Here is an 11,648-nt window from a genome sequence, read left to right on the forward strand (position 1 = left end):
TACTCTCAGTAGAGTTGGCCATGAAGACTGACCACCACCAACAACATCAACAACAATAACAACAACAAGGAATTAAATTGTCATTTACATTGTTTACATTAGAATAAAAACCTGAGTTCCAGAGTTCGTGTTCATGTTACGTCACCTATAGTACACAGAATAAATGTGTATCTGAAGTGTTTCAGTTGGATTAGGCCATCGACAGAAAATTAATCCAGAGAAAGATTGATTAGTGATTGATCTTGACTGGTTCTAGTTTTGAAAATGTGAATATGAAGATATCACCTTGGAAAGGACAATTTTCACTTTCTTTATAGGCTGTATAATTAATAATTATGATAATGAGAAAATGGCCGATCAGTTGATATGAAAACAAATTTTAATGTCAGCTCTGAAATAAACAGAAAAACAGGGAGAAAAATCATGCATTGAATTCTCAGATCAATGCACAACATGTATTTACTTCCTGTTATCACTAACCCCTCCCCCACAGTTTCCAACCCAGCACAGTTGTCTATTCTATGGCAAGAAAGGTGAGTGCTTTTTGTCAAACTACACTTATTAATGTGTTAGATGATGTCCTGGTCTTTATAATTAATTCATTTAATACAGTTGAATGATTACAACTAAGAAACAACTGGAACTTTGTTCAGTTTCTTTATATTCTTTGCTGCCACATACAGAGAGGCAAAATCAAAATCTGGAGTGTATGTGAAGAAATCACAAAGTCACATTTATCAACCAAATCTTATGTTGCACAAATTCAACCATAAACTGATGTAACAGCCTGATGAGCAGTTTCTTTTGTCAAAATAGGTGGTATGTTGCATCAGTCAAAGAGCAACCGGTACTATTTGGATCTCATGTAGCCACTTGCTCTGTATAATTAATTTAAAAGATTAAAGTGATATATTTTGTCATTGGAGGGAACTCACTCCAACGAAATTTGTTCTCTGCATTTAACCCACCCAAGTGACGTGCACACACACACAGCAAACCCGGGGCAGTGGGCGACCGCGTGCAGCGCCCGGGGAGCAGTGGGGGTTAGGTACCTTGCTCAAGGGTACCTCAGCCATGGACACCGGGACGGGGAATCGAACCAGGGATCCACCGGTTACGGGTCCGACACCCTAACCGCTGATCTACGACTGCCCAATTAATGTAATCAATTACATTCTAGGCATCACAGCACATTGTAAAATAGCACAGAACATGTGACATGTGGCACATGTTCTGTGATTTCAGTGGTCTGGTCTGTGCAGGTAATATCTAGAGTCAGACAGCAAGAAGGAATTTTTTCTTACTCAAATTTGAAGGTCTAAGGATAGAGGTTGTATTGTGGTTTGTGATTTTGGGATACAGAAATAAAACTGACTTCACTTGATTTGACTTGACACAAAATATTACCATCAATTTATTATTTTAAATAATGTAGGCATATAAGTTGGTATTCTTTGATAGCAGAATCAGTTGGTCAAACACAGAGTAAAATTCATGCAAATTAAAGGTTTCAGTGATTCAAAATAGAATCATTTTTACAGCTTAGCTTGGGGGTTCTTGCATGAAGGCAAAGAAAACAAAAAGAAAAAAATGATTTTGATACATACATTTACATTTGTGCCAGAATTATTTCATATGTACATTTTCAACTCATACTGTGGACGCTCTTAAACTTTATTATCAAGAACTTGCTTGTCTTTGCCCTGACTGATGTCCGTTGACTTTGTATCAGAGTGAGAGCAAGGTCGTCGTGGAAGACAGTCTCCAGTACGTTCAGGATGGATTTGCGGACTTTATCTTTAAAATCTTGGCCCATGAAGACATACAGCAGTGGGTTCAGGCAACTGTTGATAAAGGCCAGGCTGGTAGTTATAGCGATCCCAATGACGATGGCATAATGAAAAACTCGACTTTGATTAGTGCCTGTGTGAGCTGCCAACTCAATTAGAGCCATGATGTGATATGGAGCCCAGCACAGGAAAAATGTGATGATAACAGCAGCAATGATCTTAAAGGGACGACTGGACTGGCTGGCCAGGGTGCGGTTTCTCCTGAGACGATGGATTATTACAGCATAACAGGAGACAATGACAGTGAAGGGGACAACAAATCCCAGCAGGAAGCGGGTGATGGTAATGGCCTGCTGACGAAACTGTCGCAGCTGATTCACTGAAGGTGTTTCATAATCATCAGACAACGCAAAGTTGTTGAAACAAAGGGTTTGGTCTTCACTAATTTCTTCAGTGTCCCTGAAGACGAAGTATGGAATGCTGAGGATCAGAGCCAGTACCCAAACACCCAGGCTTACCCAGGATGCCTTGCGTACATTTCTGTGATTCTGGGCCCAGACGGGCCACACCACGGACACACATCTGTCCACACTGATCACCACCAGAAAGTAGACGCTGGCAAACAGGTTCAGAGAGTTTAATGTGCTGTTCAGTTTGCACATGAACTCGCCGAAAGGCCAGTGAAAAGTCAAAGCCAGGTATGTCACATTCAGGGGCATGAATGCAGTGAAGAGGAAGTCGGCCACAGCAAGGTTGAGGAACCAAATGGTGTTAACTGTTTTCTTCATCTTGAACCCGGTCACCCAGATAACCACTCCATTCCCAAGCACACCAAGAACAAAGTCCAGGGTGTAAACAACGATAGACATGATGCGGAAAGACCTTTCCAGCTCAGCATATTCATCATACACAGGGTCATCTGCTCCACCCACATGTGTCTTAATGATGTTATGGAAAAAGATATTTTTCATCGTTGCCTGAGAACTGCAAAGACAATATGACAACCAATGTGAATTGTTTTCTCCTTCTTTCGATTTTACCTATATGTATGTATATATTCACTGCATGTACATCCATACACTCACACACACACCAAAAGGCCTGGAAGACCACGGAAGACAAGTAAAATGGATGGATGCAAAATAGCTTGTCAGACATGGTGGAGGCCGTGTTATGGCATGGGCGCATGTATGGCTGTCAATGGAACCAGGTCACTGGTGTTTATTAATGACCTGACTGCTTAGCTTAGGGCGATACTGTCTGCTCAGATTGTGCCAAATGATGAAAACTGACAGGATGCCCCTTCATACAGCAAAAGCAACCCAAGACTTTCTCAAGATAAAGAAACGGGATATTCTTCACTGGCTATATATGTGTGTGTCACACACACACACACACATACACATGCACATATATGCACTGTTTACAGCTCATTCTCAATTACTTCTTAGTAAAATCTTGATAAAAGACAGAGGAAGCCACTGTTGTGGTAATTCAGCAAATATGTGGCTGCTGTGCTGTGAAACCATAGACAGTGCTTGTATAGGCCTAATATTGTACTGAACTGAGCTTAACAGGCAGAGCACTGAAGATAATCAGAATCGCAGCTACATACGCAGGTACATAGATTAATGACGTATCTTTAAAATGATTTGAACAAAATGTTTAGGCGAAACACTTTCCATCAAATTACAGCCACACATGAGAGGGAAACAGTGCGATGAGGAAAAGTGATCAGTTTGACTGTAGCCTAATTGTGTTTTTAAAATCACTATTCATTATCACTCATCATTCACAGAAAATCAGCAAGTGATCTAAAGCGTTTTAGCTTTAGCTAATTTTAGTCTTTTTATTTTCATTGTTCAAACCCAGGGATATTTGACACCATATCTATTTTTAACATGCATGTTTGATTAATATCGCGTAAAAATACCAAATTATGAGAATAACAAAGGTAATGTATCCTACCTCAGTCAAAGTTTTGCAGGTAGCTGAAAATGAAACCGTAGGAGAAATAATCAAAGTGATCAAACTGAGCTTATATATACATGTGCTTAGTAACGACCGCCCACTGTGAGGAGGAGCCGATCACGACTAAATAAATAATAATATTAATTATTATAAATATATCAACATAACACATAGTCTATGTATAGTTTTCTGTTTTATATTCTCTGGAGGAGCACTTAGACCTAAAACTTTGTCAGTATTACTGGATCACCATCATGTCGGTTCCATATTTTAATGTCTCTTCTCTTCACACCGCAAGATGTTACAACCAAGCAGCAGCAGCAGCAGCAGCATTGATCAATAACCTCCGGTTGCGAAACACTTTTCATAAAACGCCAGGCAACTTCCTGCTTGTCACTGTCCACTTGAATCTGCACACATTTTCTGCCTTTGCATATCCATCTCCTGCAAGTATAGAAGATTTTTGAAGTGACACTGAGTCGTTTTCTGACATATTATCTCAGTCAGAAATTGTTTTGTATGTGCCTCCTCGTCAGCATCCTCTTCTGCGTACACCCATCACAGACACCTGCCATGCGATTGCGGTCAACGTTTACTGATAAGCTAAGCAGGAAGTCTGAGCAAACACACAAAGTTTCCACTAACGGCATCACTTCACTTATCAAACACATCAAATAACTGTTGTGCGACTTAGTAGGAGCAATTTGGTTTTTGGCAAAGAGTCAATGATTATGGGAAATAATCACTAAAGTAAAATCAGTGTATGCTTAATACACATAAATATCGGGGCACCACCCTGTCACCAGGGACCAATAGCCAAATTAATAAATGGGAAATAACAGTCTCTTAAAATTGTGAAGGATGATTCCGAGCACTGGCTGTCATGAATTCAGCTGTTATTACAAGTACATACACAATAACCACAGACAACGACATGTTAAACTATAACAGGATTTATTAAACAGCAACAACCATCCATAGATAAGTATCACTTTGTAATAAACACTATTATAATCTAAGTTTTATCAACACACATTAACTATTAACTAAAGATAACACAGGTACAGCAGCAAGGGTATATCTATATACAGGAGTGTGTGTGTGTGTGTGGGTGTGTGTGAGAGAGAGATGATAACAACAGTATGGAGGCTAACAAGCTAGCCAGGTAGCGGCTAACAAGCTAGTGGCTAAAAACAAACAAAATGGCGGTTAGCAAGACAGCAGCAGGATAGCAGCTAACAACAACAAGCTAGTGGCTGACTACAATTAAGATGGCGGATGGCCACATGAGTGGAGGAACTACAACCAGAATGGCGAGTGGGGAAACTACAACCAAAATGGTGGAGGACTACATGAGGGGGGGTCAGCACACCAGGATGAACAACCACATAAAGGATGACTCATCAAACAAAGAGCTAGTCAACACGAAGGTGATGACTCAGCAAAACCCAAAACGACTACTGAAGAATACGCCGGCCGTATTATTCAGAGCCAAGATGGAGATAACCAACGTGATGTTGCTTATGTGGTCACAGAAGAGAACAATGGGCGGAAGCCTTTGAGCGCCATGTACCCCTTGGTTACGGTTCGTGATCGCGTGCTCGGACTTTCGCCTCACCGTTCAGAAAGAAGAGTGTGAGGAAAGATAGAAATGAAAATACAAGAAACACAACCCAATAAAATAATCCACTCTAATTCTTTAGAAACTCGCGTGTCACCACACAATAGCGGAGTCAGTAAACCGGAGCTTATCTGCTCAGCTATTGGTCCTTTAACTGGTGACGCGCGGTCTCGCTGAAACGGCGGAAATGACCGACCGGAAACCAAAATCAATAAATGCAGCACTTAAAAGTTACAAAGCGTGTGTAAACAAATTCTATTTTACGCTATCTCTGCCCAGACATAAGCCTCTTACTTTGCGTTGCTCCGATCTTTCGGAGTTTGAAATAATGATCTGCTTAAACGTTCGCAGCGTCGTCCTCGGCGGAATGCTGGCGGTCCGTTATGTCAGATGATGCGGAGTGTTGATCTTTCGGCGGAAGCGGAGAAAATCACCGGTGAAAAAGTCAACAAACTTTGCTTTCGTCCTTAACAAAGTCGGCGCGGCTCGTTAACGTGCGATCAGCTGATTGCCCAGCGATCCACGTCGGATGAAGAAAAAAAAGGAAAAGTTACGGAAAAAATACAGCAGTCTGTTTCTCGGCCTGCGAGTTTGCAGAACTGTGACCCGGGATCTAAAATGATGTTAATCAAACGTCTTATTTTTGCTCCCTTTTGGCGGTTTGGACATTTGGAGAGCCTGGAGGAGCTCTCACTGTCACAGCACGCACGGGAAAAAGCGGCGTGTGATGGTTGCAGTGACCTTTTATTACCTGAGTGACGTCACCGTAGATTCCTTAGGGATGGCTGGCACACAGCCAATGTCTGTGCTCGTTCGGGGTTCGAACTCAGGAATTTATGACTAGGCGTACGCCATAAAATAGATTTCTAACGGTTAGTCACTCTAAGTCAGGCTTTATGGGTCACATGTAGGCCTCTCTATTGTTCTCCAGAGCACATGACCAGAGATCCCAACATAACATACAGTTCATGCACGTTTTATTTTGTTTTTGACCTTACGGAAGAGGAGCTTACACATCACATTCTTTAACAAAGTAATTTTAAGCATTAAAAAGAGGACTGTTTCACTATTTTTGGAGCTATTTAGCAACTGCATCTACTTTTGCAAGTTTGCCTTTACTGAAGCGTTCACACAATCCTTTCACAGCCCAACATGACTGCTCTCTGTTGTTTCACCTGTCTAGTTTTAGTCCACGAATCTCAACTGAAGATCATGTCAGCAAATTAAAACTGATAATGATAGTTTACTTACCTCATTAAAATGATGTTGTGTGGAGACACAGACAGACCCACATATTTCCATGTACGTTTTCTTCATGTAGTGTGTGATGAAAATGTGAAACAAAGTTGTCATAAATTGATATTAATGTCCAAGCTGTTTCACAAATAAAATCCACAGATACATCATAAATATTATCCAAATAATTTTATTACAATAAAGACATAATGTTAAAGCTACTGATAATAACTGACTTTGGCACAAAAATAAGCTTCCTTATAACATTTACACATAACAAATGACTGATGTTTTACCCACTTCCTGAGTTGACAGAAATACACTTAAAAGGTCTGGAATGTGCTGAATGATTTGTAGCCATTAATAGCGCAAACAGACTTGTAGTACTGTTTGAATCATTAAAGGCTGCAGATCAGTGTGTGCTCCAGTGGTTTGGTTTATTTCCCCTCTGAAGTGTGATGTCTTTGATGTGAAAAGCAGAGTTGGGATTTCTGGCACAACTTCATCTACTTCCAGGGTTCAGGGTGAAGAGAAACATCTGACGAGGTCAAAAACTCAGGCAACACTTAAGCATAAAAAACAACTTAATCATGAGGCCAATGTGTTTCAACTTGAGATCTTCTTCAGGGTCATCACAACACACATTTAAATGACATTGAACACCCTCAGCTGAGAAGCTCCTGACATGGAAAACAGCTTTCTCTACTGGCCAAAGTCTGTAATAAAGAAAACAGTTTACAGTAGAATAGTATGTGTTCATCTTGTGACTTGTTAGTAACAAATTGTTATCAGGGATTAAATTCAGTAAGTTGTGTGGCCTATCTGATATGTAGATACACATATCTACAGATATACCAGATAAAGTGGAAAAACAGTCAATAACATTTTAACATTGGAACTAATAATCACCATAACAGTCATCATCATTATCAGCAATTATTTACTCTCAGTAGAGTTGGCCATGAAGACTGACCACCACCAACAACATCAACAACAATAACAACAACAAGGAATTAAATTGTCATTTACATTGTTTACATTAGAATAAAAACCTGAGTTCCAGAGTTCGTGTTCATGTTACGTCACCTATAGTACACAGAATAAATGTGTATCTGAAGTGTTTCAGTTGGATTAGGCCATCGACAGAAAATTAATCCAGAGAAAGATTGATTAGTGATTGATCTTGACTGGTTCTAGTTTTGAAAATGTGAATATGAAGATATCACCTTGGAAAGGACAATTTTCACTTTCTTTATAGGCTGTATAATTAATAATTATGATAATGAGAAAATGGCCGATCAGTTGATATGAAAACAAATTTTAATGTCAGCTCTGAAATAAACAGAAAAACAGGGAGAAAAATCATGCATTGCATTCTCAGATCAATGCACAACATGTATTTACTTCCTGTTATCACTAACCCCTCCCCCACAGTTTCCAACCCAGCACAGTTGTCTATTCTATGGCAAGAAAGGTGAGTGCTTTTTGTCAAACTACACTTATTAATGTGTTAGATGATGTCCTGGTCTTTATAATTAATACATTTAATACAGTTGAATGATTACAACTAAGAAACAACTGGAACTTTGTTCAGTTTCTTTATATTCTTTGCTGCCACATACAGAGAGGCAAAATCAAAATCTGGAGTGTATGTGAAGAAATCACAAAGTCACATTTGTCAACCAAATCTTATGTTGCACAAATTCAACCATAAACTGATGTAACAGCCTGATGAGCAGTTTCTTTTGTCAAAATAGGTGGTATGTTGCATCAGTCAAAGAGCAACCTGTACTATTTGGGTCTCATGTAGCCACTTGATCTGTATAATCAATTAGATTCTAGGCATCACAACATATTGTAAAATAGCACAGGTGCCAATTGTCAACATGTGACATGTGACACATGTTCTGTGATTTCAGTGGTCTGGTCTGTGCAGGTAATATCTAGAGTCAGACAGCAAGAAGGAATTTTTTCTTACTCAAATTTGAAGGTCTAAGGATAGAGGTTGTATTGTGGTTTGTGATTTTGGGATACAGAAATAAAACTGACTTCACTTGATTTGACTTGACACAAAATATTACCATCAATTTATTATTTTAAATAATGTAGGCATATAAGTTGGTATTCTTTGATAGCAGAATCAGTTGGTCAAACACAGAGTAAAATTCATGCAAATTAAAAGTTTCAGTGATTCAAAATAGAATCATTTTTACAGCTTAGCTTGGGGGTTCTTGCATGAAGGCAAAGAAAACAAAAAGAAAAAAATGAATTTGATACATATATTTACATTTGTGCCAGAATTATTTCAAATGTACATTTTCAACTCATACTGTGGACGCTCTTAAACTTTATTTTCAAGAACTTGCTTGTCTTTGCCCTGACTGATGTCCGTTGACTTTGTATCAGAGTGAGTGCCAGAAAGGTCGTCGTGGAAGACAGTCTCCAGTACGTTCAGGATGGATTTGCGGACTTTATCTTTAAAATCTTGGCCCATGAAGACATACAGCAGTGGGTTCAGGCAACTGTTGAGAAAAGCCAGGCTGGTAGTTATAGGGATCCCAATGACGATGGCATAATGAAAAACTCGACTTTGATTAGTGCCTGTGTGAGCTGCCAACTCAATTAGAGCCATGATGTGATATGGAGCCCAGCACAGGAAAAATGTGATGATAACAGCAGCAATGATCTTAAAGGGACGACTGGACTGGCTGGCCAGGGTGCGGTTTCTCCTGAGACGACGGATTATTACAGCATAACAGGAGACAATGACAGTGAAGGGGACAACAAATCCCAGCAGGAAGCGGGTGATGGTAATGGCCTGCTGACGAAACTGTCGCAGCTGATTCACTGAAGGTGTTTCATAATCATCAGACAAAGCAAAGTTGTTGAAACAAAGGGTTTGGTCTTCACTAATTTCTTCAGTGTCCCTGAAGACGAAGTATGGAATGCTGAGGATCAGAGCCAGTACCCAAACACCCAGGCTTACCCAGGATGCCTTGCGTACATTTCTGTGATTCTGGGCCCAGACGGGCCACACCACGGACACATATCTGTCCACACTGATCACCACCAGAAAGTAGACGCTGGCAAACAGGTTCAGAGAGTTTAATGTGCTGTTCAGTTTGCACATGAACTCGCCGAAAGGCCAGTGAAAAGTCAAAGCCAGGTATGTCACATTCAGGGGCATGAATGCAGTGAAGAGGAAGTCGGCCACAGCAAGGTTGAGGAACCAAATGGTGTTAACTGTTTTCTTCATCTTGAACCCGGTCACCCAGATAACCACTCCATTCCCAAGCACACCAAGAACAAAGTCCAGGGTGTAAACAACGATAGACATGATGCGGAAAGACCTTTCCAGCTCAGCATATTCATCATACACAGGGTCATCTGCTCCACCCACATGTGTCTTAGTGATGTTATGGGAAAAGGTATTGTTCATCGTTGCCTGAGAACTGCAAAGACAATATGAAAACCAATGTGAATTTTTTTCTCCTTCTTTCGATTTTACCTATATGTATGTATATATTCACTGCATGTACATTCATACACTCACACACACACCAAAAGGCCTGGAAGACCACGGAAGACAAGTAAAATGGATGGATGCAAAATAGCTTGTCAGACATGGTGGAGGCCGTGTTATGGCATGGGCGCATGTATGGCTGTCAATGGAACCAGGTCACTGGTGTTTATTAATGACCTGACTGCTTAGCTTAGGGCGATACTGTCTGCTCAGATTGTGCCAAATGATGAAAACTGACAGGATGCCCCTTCATACAGCAAAAGCAACCCAAGACTTTCTCAAGATAAAGAAATATATATTCTTCACTGGCTATATATGTGTGTGTCACACACACACATACACATGCACATATATGCACTGTTTACAGCTCATTCTCAATTACTTCTTAGTAAAATCTTTATAAAACACAGAGGAAGCCACTGTTGTGGTAATTCAGCAAATATGTGGCTGCTGTGCTGTGAAATCATAGACAGTGTTTGTATAGGCCTAATATTGTACTGAACTGAGCTTAACAGTGAAGATTGAAGATTGAACACTGAAGATAATCAGAATTGCAGCTCAATGTTTTGGTGGTGTCAATATATTAGTCGGTGTACTGAAGTATATTTTAATGGAGATGTGATTGCTTAGCTTAGAAAAAATGAACTCATTAGGTACATAGATTAATGACGTATCTTTAAAATGATTTGAACAAAATGTTTAGGCGAAACACTTTCCATCAAATTACAGCCACGCATGAGAGGGAAACAGTGCGATGAGGAAAAGTGATCAGTTTGACTGTAGCCTAATTGTGTTTTTAAAATCACTATTCATTATCACTCATCATTCACAGAAAATCAGCAAGTGATCTAAAGCGTTTTAGCTTATTTTATTAATTTAAATTAAGTCTTTTTATTTTCATTGTTCAAACCCAGGGATATTTGACACCATATCTATTTTTAACATGCATGTTTGATTAATATCGCGTAAAAATACCAAATTATGAGAATAACAAAGGTAATGTATCCTACCTCAGTCAAAGTTTTGCAGGTAGCTGAAAATGAAACCGTAGGAGAAATAATCAAAGTGATCAAACTGAGCTTATATATACATGTGCTTAGTAACGACCGCCCACTGTGAGGAGGAGCCGATCACGACGAAATAAATAATAATATTAATTATTATAAATATATCAACATAACACATAGTCTATGTATAGTTTTCTGTTTTATATTCTCTGGAGGAGCACTTAGACCTAAAACTTTGTCAGTATTACTGGATCACCATCATGTCGGTTCCATATTTTAATGTCTCTTCTCTTCACACCGCAAGATGTTACAACCAAGCAGCAGCAGCAGCAGCAGCAGCATTGATCAATAACCTCCGGTTGCGAAACACTTTTCATAAAGCGCCAGGCAACTTCCTGCTTGTCACTGTCCACTTGAATCTGCACACATTTTCTGCCTTTGCATATCCATCTCCTGCAAGTATAGAAGATTTTTGAAGTGAGACTGAGTCGTTTTCTGAC

At 39.7% G+C, this 11,648-nt stretch overlaps 2 protein-coding genes across 2 annotated transcripts; both read right to left on the bottom strand.

Moving 5' to 3' along the window:
- Positions 1-1,024: 1,024 nt before the first annotated feature.
- Positions 1,025-3,928, bottom strand: LOC124064721 (chemerin-like receptor 1). The gene is made up of 2 exons (XM_046399406.1): positions 3,759-3,928; positions 1,025-2,774 (listed from the first exon to the last, which is right to left on the bottom strand). The coding sequence occupies exon 2, from the start codon at positions 2,759-2,761 to the stop codon at positions 1,646-1,648; it is 1,116 nt and encodes a 371-aa protein (XP_046255362.1). The 5' UTR covers positions 2,762-2,774; positions 3,759-3,928; the 3' UTR covers positions 1,025-1,645.
- Positions 3,929-6,792: 2,864 nt separating this feature from the next.
- LOC124064722 (chemerin-like receptor 1) lies at positions 6,793-11,283 on the bottom strand. Its single transcript, XM_046399407.1, has 2 exons — positions 11,152-11,283; positions 6,793-10,070 (listed from the first exon to the last, which is right to left on the bottom strand). Exon 2 carries the CDS (start codon positions 10,055-10,057, stop codon positions 8,960-8,962), a length of 1,098 nt encoding a protein of 365 aa, XP_046255363.1. The 5' UTR covers positions 10,058-10,070; positions 11,152-11,283; the 3' UTR covers positions 6,793-8,959.
- Positions 11,284-11,648: the final 365 nt, after the last annotated feature.

The sequence above is a fragment of the Scatophagus argus genome, chromosome 9 (genome assembly GCF_020382885.2).
Source record: "Scatophagus argus isolate fScaArg1 chromosome 9, fScaArg1.pri, whole genome shotgun sequence".
In the NCBI taxonomy this organism is placed as follows: Eukaryota; Metazoa; Chordata; class Actinopteri; family Scatophagidae; genus Scatophagus; species Scatophagus argus.